At 42.5% G+C, this 16,590-nt stretch overlaps 1 protein-coding gene across 16 annotated transcripts in view; it reads left to right on the top strand.

The window, feature by feature from the left end:
• PPIP5K2 (diphosphoinositol pentakisphosphate kinase 2) overlaps positions 1-16,590 on the top strand; it is a 110,184-nt gene that overhangs the window by 77,006 nt on the left and 16,588 nt on the right. For 4 of the 16 annotated variants that reach the window (XM_056824967.1, XM_056824968.1, XM_007486237.3 and 1 more), the window contains 7 exons: positions 2,126-2,233; positions 2,329-2,445; positions 9,176-9,340; positions 11,473-11,646; positions 12,819-12,882; positions 13,621-13,740; positions 14,679-14,741. In XM_056824967.1, the coding sequence (XP_056680945.1) occupies positions 2,126-2,233; positions 2,329-2,445; positions 9,176-9,340; positions 11,473-11,646; positions 12,819-12,882; positions 13,621-13,740; positions 14,679-14,741 (811 nt within the window). Of the gene's footprint in view, positions 1-2,125; positions 2,234-2,328; positions 2,446-9,175; positions 9,341-10,636; positions 11,080-11,472; positions 11,647-12,741; positions 12,883-13,620; positions 13,741-14,678; positions 14,742-16,003 lie in introns of those variants that run through there. The other 12 variants (XM_056824973.1, XM_056824974.1, XM_056824972.1 and 9 more) reach the window with 11 other exon arrangements.

Here is a 16,590-nt window from a genome sequence, read left to right as displayed (position 1 = left end):
TGGATCCCCTCATTGGGATCTTGGAGGAGCTCGTCTAACCTCTTTGAGCTGTAGTTTCTCCATTGGTGAAATAAAACATTAAACCTAATAACTTTCCAGGTCTCTCCAATTCCAAATCTATAATCCCTTATTAGATTTTCCTGAAAACACAACACAAAGTATACAGAAGTCCTTTCAAGCTACAAGGTTAGTTTATAACAAAATAAGATTTAATTTACTGAAATTATTTTCAAACAACTTTTTGGAGATGCACATGTATACATTATGTTATATTTCCTATGCATATATGTGTGTGTGGGCACCAATATGTACATGTATGTCATTGAGAGTCATCATGTCATAATGGTTAGATAGCCGGTCTGGAAACCATGAAGACGTGGATTTGAGCCCTTTTTCTGGTCCATATTGTCTATTGAACCCCAGGGAGATTCCTTCTCTCTCCAGTGCTCTAGCCGAGTAGCAGGCTCTTAAGTTAAGAAGAGGGCAGAGGAGTGTTCTTAAATAAGAGTTCCCTTTAGAAATAACAGAAGGAATGAGCGCTGGACCGTCCCTGGTCCATAGTCTAGGCCTAGCACTAAGAGCATTGTGATCTCAGCTAAAGCACTTGGCTTTCACTTCCCCATTTGTGAAGGGATGTTTTCTCCTGGCTTAAAAATGCCAAACTGTTTAGGCATCGTTGGAATTGGGCAGTTGTGGATTCATGCCTTCCCTGTAGATAGATATTAGTGAGGCAGCTGATCCCCACAAGCTACGTAACCCTTCCTGGCCCTGGATGACTAAGAATATCGACTGCCAATGAGTTGTTGATCTGCCTTTGTGGGAGAGATTTCTGTGCTACGAATTTTAGGCCCCCTCCAAAGAATCTCAGCACCTGCTGTATCTGGGGTGGATAGTGCTTTATTGGGTGCTGCGGGATGTTCGTGGTCACGTGGGGCTGTCCCTGCCTTTAAATCTCACCTCATCCTAGGAACAACAGTGCTTCCTTTGAGGTTTGGGGAGTGTTATCCAGATACACCGGGCCGCTGATTGTTACTGAATTATCCTGATACGCCGGGCCGCTGATTGTTACTGAATTATCCTGATATGCCGGGCCGCTGATTGTTACTGAATTATCCTGATACGCTGGGCCGCTGATTGTTACCAAATTATCTGGATATATCCGGATACGCCGGGCCGCTGATTGTTACTGAATTATCCTGATACGCCGGGCCGCTGATTGTTATTGAATTATCCTGATATGCCGGGCCGCTGATTGTTACTGAATTATCCTGATACGCTGGGCCGCTGATTGTTACCGAATTATCTGGATATATCCGGATACGCCGGGCCGCTGATTGTTACTGAATTATCCTGATATGCCGGGCCGCTGATAGTTACTGAATTATCCCGATACGCTGGGCCGCTGATTGTTACCGAATTATCTGGATATACCTGGATACGCCGGGCCACTGATTGTTACTGAATTATCCCGATATTCCGGGCCGCTGATTGTTACTGAATTATCCTGATACGCTGGGCCACTGATTGTTACTGAATTATCCCGATACGCTGGGCCGCTGATTGTTATCGAATTATCTGGATAGATCCAGATACGCCGGGCCGCTGATTGTTACTGAATTATCCCAATATGCCAGGCTGCTGATTGTTACTCACGGCTGTTTTGTAGCTGTTGGGTAGTTTTGTAAATGTGCTCTATAAATACATGTGTGCCTGGTTTATGTGCAAGAATATGCAGAACATGCCATTGTTAATAGTTAACAGTCTTCTCTGATTACCGCCCAGACTGCTTTACGATGTAGATAATCCTAGAGAAGGTCTACGGTTACTAGTAACAGTCAGGCAGGGTCAGACCCCGGCCTTCCAGATGTCAAGTCCCATGTTCTAACATCCAGGAAGCCGTGAGGCTCTTCATAGTTTACACAAGCATACTTAAATGAGATTCTAGAACCTGCTGTTTGTGGCAGTACAGAGAGTTATGCTGGGAAGTGATGGGCTTGTAGAATGGAGATTCGTGGTCTCTCCATGGCGTCTGCTGGAGTTCAGGAAAGAATATCGAAATGCAAAATGACTTATTAAAGCTGTAATGTAATAAACTAGGCATGTTTGACATGTTGCTTTTGTCTAGGAATCAAAAGATGACCAGTGGAGGCGAGCTATGGACTATCTGAATGTTGTCAGCGAGCTCAACTACATGACTCAGATTGTTATCATGCTCTATGAGGATCCAAACAAGGTAACCTACTGTGGTGTTTTCATTTTGTATTTTTTCAAGAATAAATAACCCTGAATCCTTCATTTTGAGAGAGAACATTTTCTCACCTTTCTCAGGATCTGTCCTCAGAAGAGCGTTTTCACGTTGAGTTACACTTTAGCCCAGGAGCCAAAGGCTGTGAAGAAGACAAAAATTTACCATCTGGGCATGGTTATAGACCTGCTTCGAGAGAGGTAAATTTTTTGAAACCCTGTGCATGGACAAGATATGATTGTGGTAGTTGCCCCAAATATTCTCTTAATTTTTTTTTATGACTAAAAAGTTTGGGTAGGTGGCTTAGGAGATAAGAGTCAGACCTAGAGGGGAGCCCTTGGGTTCAAATCTGGCCTCAGAAACTTCCTTAGCTGTGTGACCCTAGAGAAGTCACTTAACCCCCATTTCCTAGCCTTTCCCATTTTTCTGCCTTGGAATGGAATGGATACTTAATATCAATTCTGAGACAAAAGGTAAAGTGCTTTTTTAAGTATTATTTTTTAAAGAGTTTGGCTTGATCTGGCAAGAGAAGTATTATGTCTTTAAGTAGATTAAAACTCCTAAGATTCAGAGTGCACTCCATGTTTTTTAATGTGCTATATAACTGATGTACAATTTATTCTATTTTAAAAGAGATTCGGTCAACTATGTACTTTGAAAAGCTTTCCATGGGATATTTCAATATTGAAAACATTTATAGTTTGGCTTGTCAGGATTTATGTAGTCTTTCTCCCCTTTTACCTCTGTAGAGGGAGGGACTCAGGTGTAACTTGGGGACAAAAAGGTTAAAAGACTCAGAGAATCATTAAATCAGAATGTGTCACAGGTGGTGGATCTTGATATCAGGTTTTCCAAAATCCAAGGCCATGCATGCACACTCTACAGCTAATTCTAACATCTCTCTAAAACTGTAAGTTGCAGAAGGTTTTATGTAAAGAACAGCTTGATGCTTAATATTGTATTCAATAAAAGGAGATTTCCTCCCTGGCAGGTTCTGTAAACTTTTGGAATTACAGGCCTAAACAAACAGATAATGTTAAATATTTGACCACCAGATGAAAATAAATGTATAAAAATATGTTACTAAATATAATGAATTAAATTATTCTGGGATATGAGTAGCTCTTTGAAAATTAGTTTTGAAAGCAGTATTCTGTATTCTAAGGTATTACTGGATCACATTACCCTAATCCCTTAAAAAGACTAATTTAGGTCCTCCACGGTTAGGGAAATCATGCCCTTCCAGGATCATATCCATTTGTTTTTCAGAAGACTTTTATCTTTAACCCAGGCATTTCTAGTCACTCGATTACATGTATCCCTAGTTTTTTTCATGAACTTAAGTTTCTAAACTCAGTTTCTCATTCAGATTCTGTGCAGTCTTTCCTCATTCCCAGTGGAATAAATATTCTTCCTTCCTGGAACTTTTCCCAAGACCTTTTGTTTTGCCAGATCCCTTTCTTTGACTGGCTCATCCTCATGCCTCTCCCTGAGAGTGTGCTAAAACTTCTACAAAATGTGGGTAAGAAGCAGGCCTTGTGGGTACCTCCAGTTACTGCCTTATAGCCCCCTCCCCAAAGCATCCCCTTTAGGTCCTTTTCCAAGAGAGCTGGTCACTCCTTAGGAATCGCGAAGGGCCCTCATTCGATCTTCTATAACCTCCTCAGTTTCCATCTGCCGAATCTAATCTGTTCATCGGCTCAAGGTATTCTCTGAAATAAGGAATTCCTGTCAGTTCAGTTCTAGCCAAAAGGTCACGTTATGTTACCTGCTACTCGTGTCTGTGTGCGTTCGCAGCGCCTCGAGCTTCTGAGGCCCGTGCTTCGGTCTGCAGGCCAAGTCCATCCGTTCTCTCGTTGCTGGTAGCGTGTTTCAGCTCGAGTCCTTTAGAACGGTTATGGATCCGGATAGTGATTAGAGTGGCTATAGATTATCCTCACAGCATCGCTTTTCCTGTGAGCGGTGATCTCTGGGTTCTACTCCCTTCCCCTGGCCACAATTGATAGGAGTCTGCCCAAGGTTTTCCCAAACCATCTCCTTCGTCATTTCTTAGGGCAGAATAATAGCCGTTTATGTCTAAATCATGTCTTCGTTTTTAATCTTGGTAAACAGTGTGATTTGGTCTTTGCCTTCCTCAGCAATTTTTATTGTCTATTTAGTTACTGCTCCAATGGTTGGGACCTTTGGGTTCCTCAAATACTGCCGAATTGTGCTCATTTGCATCTATGAATCATTTTCCTATTATGTTATATTAATCAATCACTTTGTTATCTAGTACTAAAGTGTTTTGATGATTACTGCTTGGGGGTCTAGTTCAGGTTCTGGTACTGTTGGGCCTTCTTCCCTCTTGATATTTTTCATTGATTTCCTTGATATTTTTGACCTTTTGGCTTTCTAGATGCATTTTGTTATTTTTTTAGCTTTTTAAGGGAACTCTTTGGCGGTTTGAATGGCGTGGCACTGAAGAAGTAAACTGTTAGGTAGTCTAGTCACTTTTATTATATTGATTCAGTCTACTCATGATCAATTAATATTTCTTCAATCATTTGAATTTTTCCTTTATTCATATGGAGAATGTTTCTTCATTGTGTTTATGTAGTTCCTATGCATGTCTTGACAGGTAGGTACTCCTAATAGTTTGTCCTGCCTGTAGTTATTTTAAATGGAATTGCTTCCTGGTTTTTTATTTGTAACCTGGGGAAATGCTGTAGATATCTGTGAGTTTGTTAAATTCTACAACTTGGCTAAAATGGGTTTTTTCAACTAGTTTTTTAGTGAATTTCTAGGATTCCTAAATGTTTGTGTCATTTTCAAAAAGTGCTAGTTTATTTTTATTCCTTTAATTTCTTTTTCTTGTCTTATTGCTTTAGTTAGCATTTCTAGTACTAAATGGTAATAATGGACATCCTTGCTTCATTCCTGATCTTATTGGGAAGGCTTTTTTTTAAGTTTATCCCCTTTACAGATAATCCTTACTTTTGGTTTTAGTTCTAGACTACTTATCAATTTAAGAAGAGCTCCATTTATTCTTTTCTTTCCTAGATTTTTAATAGGAATCTGTGTTGTATTTTGTCAAAAGCTTTTTCTATGTCTATTGAATTAATCATATGGTTTTTGTTGTCTTTATTATTGAAATAATCAGTGATGCCATCAAACCAGCCCTGCATTCTTGATATAAATCCAACCTGGCATATAATCTTCATGGTGTATTGCTTCAATTTCCTTGCTGGTATTTTTATTTAAAATGTTTGCATCAATATTCATTAGGGAAGTTTTCATATAATTTTCTTTCACTGGTTTTTTTCTTCCTGGTTTAAATATCAAAATTATATTAGTCTGATAGAAAAAACTTGGTAGAACTTCTTCTTTACCTATTTTTTCCCAACAGTTTATTTAGTATTACAATTCATTGGGGTTTTTTGTTGTTTTTTTTAAACCCTTACCTTCCATCTTGGAATCAATACTGTGTACTGGCTCCCAGGAAGAAGAGTGGTAAGGGCTAGGCAATGGGGGTCAAGTGACTTGCCCAGGGTCACATAGCTGGGAAGTATCTGAGGCCAGATTTGAACCTAGGACCTCCTGTCTCTAGACCTGGCCCTCAATCCACCGAGCCACCCAGCTGCCCCCCAATTCATTGTTTCTTAAATGTTTTAAAGAATTTTCTTATAAAGCCATTTGGTCCTGGGTTTGCTTTAATTTTCTTAAGTTGTTCATTTATGTCTTGTTCAATATATTTTTTAAATAGGTTTATTGATATTAATATTTTATTGTTTATAAAGTGATTTATTAATATTTATAATTCTATATTTATATTATTGCATTTACTCTTCTGTTAATTAGAGTAGCTTAAATTTTAGTAAATAAGTATCCATTTCAATTTAGAATATCAGTTTTATTGGTATATTGTTGGGGGAAATTGCTCCTAATAATTAGTTTAATTTCATTTTCATTGGTTGTACATTCTCCATTTTCAGTTTTATCTCCTCTGATTTTCAGGAGTTCTGTTATTATTTGAAAGTTTTTAATTTGTTTTTTTTTAGGTTTTGGTATTTGCATGCTTAATTCATTAATCTTTCTCCCTTTTTTTGATATAAACATTTATATACATTCATATGTATGTATATTTTCCTCTCAGTATTTCTTTGGCTACATCCCACAAATTTTGATGTTGTCATGGTTTTCACTATCTTTAATGAAATTATTGATTGTTTCTATGATTTATTCTTTGACCCACTCTAGGATTTGTTTTTACAATTAAATTTCAATCTATATTTTAAGAGCTTTTATTTAATATAACTTTATTACATTATGGGCAGAAAAAAATGATGCTTTTCTACTTTTGCCTCTGAGGTTTTTATGGCCTAAAACATGTTTACTTTTTGTGAAGGCACCTTGAAAAGTTGAGAAATAAGTGGACTTCTTTCTGTTCCTATTTAATATTCTCTAGAGGTCTATCATATCTAACTTTTCTAAAATTCTCTTCATCTTAACTTTTTGTTTAGTTCATGATAGATTTATCTAGGTCTGAAAGAAGTAAATTGAGGTCTCCCACTATTATGGTTTTACTGTTATTTTCTCCTATAACTCATTTAACCTTTCCTTTAAAAATGTAGTTTTTGTATCATTTGGTGCTTGTATGTTCAATATTATTAATTCATTGCCTGTGGTACCTTTTAGCAAAATATAGTTGCCTTCATCATTTCCTTTAAATAGGCTTATTTTTGCTTTTGTTTTGCCTGAGGTCATGATTTCTACTCTTCCCTTTTTCCATTTCAATTGAAGCATAATATAATAGATTCTTCTCCAGCCCCTTATTTTAACTCTGAGTATGTTTTTCTTACAAGTAAACAGACATATTGTTTCTTACAAACAATATATTGTTCAGTTCTAGTCTCCAATCCATGTTGCTATTTTGTTCTTTTTATGAGTAAGAACATCCTATTCACATTTACAGTTATGATTACTAATGACTAATTACTTTTTCCCTCCACCCTATTTTCTTAGGTTTATCCTTCTCTTTTTCACCCTGGCCCTTCCTCAGTCTTTTTGCTTCTGACCACTGTCTCCCTTAATCCATCTTTCCTCATATACCTTCCCCACATTATGTAAGATAAATTCCTTTACCTCACACTCTATGTGAATGTATATTCTTCCCTCCATGAACCAGATGAAATCAGAGTAAGTGTTCCCCACTGCAACTTTCTGCTCCATTTCATAAACTCCTTTTTACACACTCGATATATATATAAGATAATTTTCTCTATTCTTCCTCTTCTTTTTCCCAGTACATCCCTCTCCGTCACCTTTCCATTCTTCTGTTGAGATTTTCCCAAAATAATAGAATTACACCCATACCTTCCAAATAGCCTTCTTCTAAGCACTATAGATAGATAGATAGATTAATTGATTGAGATATAGACATATATGTAAAGAGAAGTATACATTTATCAGTTCTTTCTCTGGAGGTAGATATTTACTGCTACTATTCTTACATTCCTGTTGCTGTATACAATGTCTTCTTGGGTTCTGCTTCTTTTACTCTTCATTATTTCATGCAGATCTTCCCATATTTCTCCAAAATGAGCCTGCTTGATGCTTCTTATAGCGTAGTAGTATTTCATCATAATCATACTGTATTCCACTCCTTTATTCCTCAAATAGTGGGCTTCCCCTCAATTTACAGTTCTTTGCCTCTACAAAAAGATCTGCTACAAATATTTTAGAACATATATGTTCTCCTTTTTCCTTTATTAACTTGGGATGCAGACATAATAATGGTCTTGCTAGGTCAGAAGGTAGACACAGTTTTATAACTCTTTGGGCATAATTCTAGAAGAATTTCCAAAATGGTTAGATCATCTAACAGTTTCCCCAACTTATTAGTGTCGCATATTTTTCCACATCCCCTTCTACATTTTTCAGGTTTTTTATGCTGTTATTTTCTGACCTCTATTACATGTTGATCAACCATGAAAGGCTAAAGTATTATCAGCAAAGCAAGATTCCACAATAACTTTGAGGGGCTCATAATAAAAAATACCATCAATCAGCCAAAGAAGGAACTTTTGAAGTCTGACTGACTACAGATTAAAAAAGCATGCCATTTTTCACTTTATTTCCTTCACGAATTTTTTAAATTATACATGTGATATGTATCATCTTTCATGCCATAAGGAATATGAAATATATATTGCATGATAGTAGTGGTATACTACCAAGGGGAGAGAAGGGAAGGAGGGAAAAAATATGAATCGCAAAATGTCAGATAACAATTTTTAAAAACTGTTTCTATGTAAAATTGGAAAAATAAATAGAAAAGTAATCTAAATTATTTGTGAGGGAATTTGGGAGAGTCAGAACCCTGGGCCTGGAAGACCTGAGTTCAAATCCACCTTCAGACACTTTCTGAGTGATTTTGGGTAAGTCACTTAACTTCTGTTCTCCTCGGTTTCTTCAACTATAAAATAGGGATAAAAGTAGCACCTACATCTCGGAATTGTTGTGAAGATCAGATGAGTTAATATTTATTAAAAAAGTGCTTAGCACAATTCTTGCTACATACGTGCTACATAAATGCTTGTTTTCTCCTTTCCTTGTTCCACATTTATTTTCATTTTTGGCAAATTCTCTTTTCCATTGTTCATTTTGGCATTTGATTAAATCGGCATTCATTGCATAGTATATTATAATGTTTTGATTGTTCTATATGTTAGTATCTAAGCTCCCCTCAAGATTCAAGAAGCTAATCATTTGCATTGCTTCATATTTTCCAGTGTTGGACAAATAGTACAACTTCAACAATGTTGAGCGGAATATATTTTTATATGGATGGTTCATGTGATTTTTGCCACTATAAATATAAATTTTTAGTAATTATAGCAAAGCCTTTGTCTTACTTAAAGAAATATTTATAATACTTTTTACCTGCAGAATGAAGAAAAAAAGAAAACTTCCAGAAGAACTGACTCCATTGAGGAGTCATTTAAACATAAAAAGGATGAGCCTGAAAAATGTGCTTCAGTTTTTAAACCCATGGTATCAGATCCAATTCATATATTCAAAAAAACTAATGTTATACGACCTAGGAAAGCTGAAGTAAGTATGTGTGTTATAGCATGTTATCCCTAAAAGAAACTAATAGTTTAAGAAAATAGAAAAGAAAATACAGCTTAAATTTGATCAAGGTGGGGACTTAGCAGAAATTCTGAATGAAAACTGTGTATTTTTATCATTAAAAAATAATGATTTTTTTAACCATTAAAAAAATGGCAACCATTGTAAAATTTAGGTCGCTGAACTCTCAATCAGTGGATTGAGAGCCAGGCCTAGAGATGGGAGGTCCTGGGTTCAAATCTAGCTTCAGAGTGACCCTGGGCAAGTCACTTAACCTCCATTGCCTAGCCCTTACTGCTCCTCTTCCTTGGAACCAATACACAGTATTGATTCCAAGATGGAAGGTAAGAGTTGGGGGGGGAGGGGGGCGGAGGGCATTTTTAGTTTTGTGATAGAACATACCTAAAGAGACCCAGATAAATCCTTACAAAGATCCTTCAGATTAACTGTCTTCCCATTGTCACTGGAGACTACTGCGGTATTAGGTGTTTGTTTTTCTTTTGTTTTTTTTTTTAATCTTAAAAGAAAAAAGATGATGAAAGAGAGGGAGTTTTGGTTTGGTGTGAGAAGGAATCAGTAAAATGGCTGCAACTGGCTTGAGTGATAGCAGTTTAAGGAGGGGAACACCAAGTTAGTCGCTTCAACAACATTTCAACATTAATCGATTTTCCTAATTAAATTGCAGTGGTCAATGCTTAAAATCAGGAGATGCCCGAGTCACTTTCTTACATTCAGTGGCGAAAGCACCTTGGGAATAGTTGAGCATCAGAGTAACACTGATCCGCAACCGATAGGTCAGGGTTACTTTGCTGGGAAAGGCCCTGCAGGGGGAAGCAGCTGCTGCTGGATTCCGGCACGTCTTTCTGAGCGCCCACAAGAGAGAGTGGCCTAGTGTCGAGGGACAGAAGCGCTTGCGGGAAGTAGGATCCCGAGTGTGTGTGGGAGGAGCAGAATCCAGCTTCGTTTTCAGCGGTTCTCACCGCGGCGTGTCTGACACGCCCCCTCGGAAGGTCGCGTTGGTCAGGAAATGCACCTGACCGCGGTTCCTAGTTGGACGACCGCCTTTCGGTAGGAAGTAGGAAGTCTAGGCAGGCTGCGGCCACTTCCTCGGGAGTGACACCGTGCCAGCCCGACGCGCTGTGGGTGTTTGGGGAGCCCCGTCGCCTTCCGTGGCTGGGCTTCCCAAAAGGCTCGTGCAGAATCTCAGGCGTTGTCAGAGTCTGGACGGCACGTGGATAAACCTGTTCTGTGAAATGCTTACAGAGTTGTTTTCCACAGATACTTCTCTGCCACGCTAAACTTTTACTTCCATAAGGCAGACTCTTCAAGTCAAACCTTGAAGACTTTTCCCAGCGCCCACCACCTCCATGGAAATCAGAAGTTTGCCCTTCCTAGAGACACACAGAGAAACAGACTATTCTCTTCATTTGGTGCAAGTAGACTTTACCGTCCTCACTGTCTGAACTGGACATGCAAACATGTCAAAGGGGAATGTTTGCTGCATGTTGTACCTGCTGAGCTCTTCAAAAGAGTCTCTGGAGGGGCTAGAAAAACGGATAGCTTGAAAGGGTTTGAGTCCATTTCATTGTTCAAAGTTTTGTCTTTCTTTGTCTTAATATTTGGCAGGCATCACTCCTTAGCACAGCTCATTAGGGCTTGGGTTCAGAAATCCGTTTTGAAGCCTCTTGAATAAAAATAAATGGAATCCTGAAAGTGTAAAAGCAGTCTATGGAATAGAAATTGGGGTCGTTTATCCATTTGGTGAGGGAGGGGAAAACTATTAAGCAGTACAGTATGTATGAGGTAGATGCCTTATACCTCTTTTCCTCAATTAGAACTAAGTATGTATTTGATAGTTTTTTATCAAAAAAATTTGCCAGAATATTACGTCTAAGGAAGGATTAATGGCATTATTTCTGTTAAGCTATCAAGTTAAATACTGAAATATTTTGATGTCCTAGTTACTGTTTAATAGTTTTAGAAAAGTGAATGAAAGTGTACACACTGTATTTTTTTTTCTTTCTGATCAGTTGACTCTATTATATCTAACTGTGCATGCTTTGCTGTTTTGTTTTGTTTTTGTTTTTGTTTTTTGCCCCCTTTCTCACTTCCAGGAAGAGAGCCCCCTGAGTGTGTCTAGCCCAGAGGGTACTGGTACCTGGCTGCATTACACCAGTGGTGTGGGTACTGGGCGTCGAAGACGCAGATCAGGGGAACAAATCACCTCTTCCCCTGTCTCCCCTCAATCACTGGCATTCACATCCAGTATTTTTGGCTCATGGCAACAGGTTTCTAAACTTTACTTCATTAAACATTTTTATGCATTCAGAGCAACAAATAACTGTCTTTGAGGACATCTAATCCCTTGTGTTTTCTATTGGAATACATTCTTCTCTTTGAATTTAATATGAACATTTTTCAATGCTTGTGGTTTCGAAGAACTTTTGAGGGAAAGAAAATAACGGCATCATTTCACAGCATTTTCTCTGTGTCTAAATTCCTACGATTTGTTTTATTTCGAAATTCTACATTTTTGGAATTTTAGTTTAATTAAATGAAACCCTTGTTTTGGCTTAGTTGTCCTTTAAGACTTTTAAAAATATTTAATTTGGTGATAGGTCAATTTAATTTTTTCCATAATTGGAAAAATTAGGTGCTATCTAGAATTTGGGGATTTAAGATTTTTCTGTATATCATCAGATTTTTAGTGGCCCACAGTTAACTCTGCAGGAGATAAACTAGTTCTAGTCATTTTCTTCCTCAACTCCTCTATGGGGAGTTTTCTAACTTGAGGAACATTTTTTAAAAACTTCCATTGAACTGTACAATATTTTGAACCTTTTCCCCCCAAAATAAGACAAAAATGGTCTACCTTCCTATTTTGGGTGCAAAATAAAGTTAATCCAGAAGTATCTTATTGTTGTTGACATTCAAAATATTGTAGAGGCTTTCATTTTTGTTTTTGACAATGGAAGGTGTACTTCTTATCTCTGACTTCTGTGAGGATTTCAGCAATTTCCACTGGAACTTAAAGGAAGTTAATTCTAGAAAAAGGGATCGTGGCATCCATTAAGGCTGTGTGCTGTGGAGGTCACTGAGAAGGCCCGTGCAGGAGCAGTCACCGTAGGGTGACCTCAGCCTCCTGTCGTTCCCCGTTAATAGGGGCGTCTGGTTTCTTCTGGGCCTCCTCCGCTGCACCCCCAGAATCACGTAGCTCTAGAATGGTGTCTCTCCATCCGTATCAGCTCACACATGCCTGTGGGGCACCTCCTCCTCGCAAGGACCGTCTGTGCACCGGACTCCCTTCAGAAGGGGGTCCTGCATGATCTTGTCCACGTGCCTACTAATGTGTATCATGCTTATTAACCCTTGTCTGTCTGCAGCGGGCTGCTGTTCAGCTGTGTGGACGCTGGGCCTTGTCGTGCTTCTCGGGCCTCATTGTTGTGCTTTACTTATCCAGGTGGTCTCAGAAAATGCTACTTTTTTGAGAAAAAGGGCCGTGGACCTGAAGCAGAACGCAGTAGGTACGTTGGCTATGTCGCGCCGGGCGCCTGGTAACCCGCCTGGAGGCGGAGCCGCCTCTCGGCTGTGTACCTTGGGCACGTGCTCAGCACGCCCTTTTCTGGCCCTCCTGGTCCCCCCCACTAAGGACCGACCTGCCACCGCCCATAGCAAACCGTTTAGGCCGGTGAAAGCCGCCCCCTGATTGGCTGAGACTTGGGCATGAGTCGCGCAACTTGGGGTCGTTCCCCAGAAAGTGCGACAGCTGCCAAGTTCAGACCTGTTGCTCGGCTGTCAGGTACCCCCTCCCGTGCCGGACAGGCCCCGAGTTCTAGAGTTGGTTTGGTGGGCCAGCTGTGTGGAGCTGCCCAGGCTAAATGCGTGCACGTGTCCGGCCTGCGCTCTCCGGCGAGCCGCGGCCTGCCGCGGGGCGCCTCCGTGCCAGGCCACTTCGCGCTCCTGCCTCCCCGCAGGGGCTCCCTTTCCTCCATCGGCCTGCTGCGAGGCCTGGCTGGCGGACCGCCTGCGCCGAGTCTCGCCCCGGAGGCCTCCTCGGCACCACAACCCCCCAGCAGTGCTCGGTCCCCCGGACACAGGCACGCGCCGCCCCGCAGGGCAGCCGCCTCCGCGGTAGAAGGAGCCCCGCCCGGGAGGCTCCAGCCGCGTGCCCGGCGCGGCCGCCCGCTGTTGCATGCTGCATGCGCCCCCACGGGAATGGAAGAACACCGGTTGCTGTGTGTGTTTTCTCTGACTCCCATCAGGGCCTCCCTGTGCGAGCCTGTTTAGCCCCTCGGTGCTCGGGGGCTCTTCAAGCGCACCTAACCTACAGGACTATGCTCGTACTCACCGTAGAAAGCTGACCGCTCCCGGCTGCACAGATGGTACGTGCACACGCCCGCCCGAGCCCCCGGGCCGGACACGCCTGAAGCCCGCGGGGGGCCCGAGCGCACCTGAAGCCCCCCCCCCCGAGCCCCCCGGGCGCACCTGAAGCCCGAGAGCCCCCCAGGCGCGCCTGAAGCCCGCGGGGGCCCCCGGGCCAGGCACGCCTGAAGCCCCCCGGCCCCCCGGGCGCACCTGAAGCCCCCAAGGCCCCCGGGCACGCCTGAAGCCCGTGAGCCCCCCCGGGCACGCCTGAAGGCCGCGGGGGCCCAGAGCGCACCTGAAGCCCGCGAGCCCCCGGGCGCACCTGAAGCCCCCCAGGCCCCCGGGCACGCCTGAAGCCCGCAAGCCCCCTGAGCCCCCCAGGCCCCCCAGCACGCCTGAAGCCCGTGAGCCCCCCGGGCCGTGTTGGGCGCAGCTTGCTGTGGGGCTCCCAAGCGAGGCTCCTCTCCTGGGAGCTCTTCTGCATTGCGAAGAGAAGGCTTTCTGCCATGAGCGCAGCTTCTCGCTGTGCCTCTCACGGGCTTCTTGGCTTGGAGCTGGTCCATAGCGAGAGGAATTTGTCCGCGAACCGCCGAGCAGGGCAGACGTTGTAGGCCTCCTGGAGGAGCTCCGGGTTGCCGCACGCACATTCGGCTCCTGGAGGCTCCGCAGCTGGGCCTTCAGGGCTCGTCTCGAGCCTGGCGAGCCGCACCCTACACCCCACCCACATCCACTTGAGCCCATAGTTGGTGGCACCCGAAGCGCCTGCTCGTCCTCTTCTCCTTCTTCCGCACCTTCACCGGGCGCCTCGCAGTTCTGAATCCTTCGAGCCCGTGTTTGGCCTCTCGCGGTCCCTTCTGCATGTCGCCTAAGTCTGACCTTCCGTCTTTGTCCCTCTTTAATGTCCCTCTTTTGGGAGCCGTTGTGAATTTCAGGTGCCTCTTTTTCTCTTTCTCAGACGCCACACGTGGTTCTGCTGTTAAAAGGTTTTCTATCTCATTTGCTCGACACCCAACCAATGGTACGTTTTTTTATTTTAAGAGCTATTCCCTCGCTTCATCCGTTTTCAGTTTTATTTCCAAATGTGGGGCGCTCCGTGTCACTCCTCCTTCCTTCTTTCACGCCAGCCAGCACACGGTGCTGATGTGTTGTGGATCTGAAATGACAATGCGGGGTAGCTCCGGCCCTCACTGTCACTGGTACAGAGATAATCGCACTGTGAAATGCTGAAATGAAATGAATTGTAATTGCCCGTCTTGCCTCATTTGGTACCAAATCCATCCTGGAAAATCCTTTTCTTTTTCCAGGTTACAAAGTGATCCAACCATATATTAAAATTAATTCTACTTAATTATTCTTAATTCTTAGTGTTTTTAACATCCTTTAAAGGGCCTTTTCCCATCCCTGATTCCCTTTTTCTGATCATTGAGATATTGTAACATAGATTATAGATATACAGCATCCACCATTTTCTGTCTGTGGTGAAGCCTGGAACCAGGGAGTTCAGACTTCATTGTGTGGGGTTTTACTTCCCTGGGACTGGGCTCTCACGGTCACATCCCCCCGTCACCCCGTAGTCCCTCAGTTTGGGGGGAGTCATGTGATAGGCGCTAGGCCGCTTCGGTGCACCATGTTTTCATCATTTGAAACTTGTGGATCGCTTGAAAAATAAAGCAGTTAAAAGTAAACTGAAACGCCTTCCATGCAATGTTGTGACTGAGGCAAAGTGTATAAGCCATATTCTTAGTCTTACATCACTTAAAAGCAGCCGTCGTAGCATGAAGTCACTTTTCCGTAGTTCTGATGGACCTTGTAACTTCACGTCTAGCAGTGATAAATTCACGAGTGAACTTTAAATGATCTGGGATAAAAGGATGTCAAGCAAGATTCAGAGATTCACCCTCTGCCTAAAAATAGAGCTGTTTTGATCCAGAGTATTTTCTTTTGGACACTGAAAATCAAGCTTCATAGAACCCCAAATGGGTGGGTTTGAATTCATCTGACTTTTTTCCCCTTGTTGTCCTCAAATCCCCTGTAAACAAGGCAGTGCCGCTCTTTGAAAGCCTGATGGTGAAGTCAAAAGAAATCCGAACCAACTTTTCACACTTTTTCTGTCAGAGCGTTCTAAACGCACGCCACTTTGTGGAGAAATCGGGCCCTGCTTGATCCAGCTTCCGCTCCTAATGAAAAGTCACGTAGACGCCCTTCCTAAAAACTGTAACAGCAAAACAAGACGCAGGCGTGTGACCCTTCACACGGCTAAGAGCGTTTGTTTTTTGGCAGAGAAATGGGTGAGTGCTAGACTGGGCTCAGTTGAAGCAAGTGGAGGCCAGAAATCAAGTCAGTATCCCACGTGAGATTGTTTTAGAATTCTTCACCCAAATGGATCCCCCCCCATCTCGAGCCTGTTAATAGGCCGTCTTCAACGTCTCTACGGTGAGCTTTTGGGTGTTCAGAGTTCCCCACTCTCTCAGGCTTCCTTCCCTTGTGTATCTGTCCTGTGGCCTTCATTGGACTTCCCTTCACTTTCGTATTTCCTCCTTTAACTCATTTCATGGACTTCTCCCTCCCTCCCTTGAGTTCAAGGCACGTGATGGAGCCAGTGTCTTCCGAGAGGGCTCGGCCTTCTTTTCTGGGCCTCCAGAGGTGGCGGTCCGGTTCCTCTGGGCCGTGGTCTTAGGTGCCCACAGGACAGCAGGGGGCTGCCCAAAACGGCCTCCACCCTCTCGTTGTCCCTTCACAAAACGAATCCGTCAGCATTTCCTTATCACAGCATCTGTGGATAGTCTTACCTTGTGGTGAGCTGTGATGGGGAAAGAGCTCTTAACACAGAGAAAGGGGTTTGCTCGCTTGGGGCATCTCTGTGCCAG

Source organism: Monodelphis domestica, chromosome 3 (genome assembly GCF_027887165.1).
Source record: "Monodelphis domestica isolate mMonDom1 chromosome 3, mMonDom1.pri, whole genome shotgun sequence".
NCBI lineage: Eukaryota > Metazoa > Chordata > Mammalia > Didelphimorphia > Didelphidae > Monodelphis > Monodelphis domestica.
Note: the sequence above shows the minus strand (reverse complement) of the source record. Positions and strands in the feature narration are given on the sequence as shown.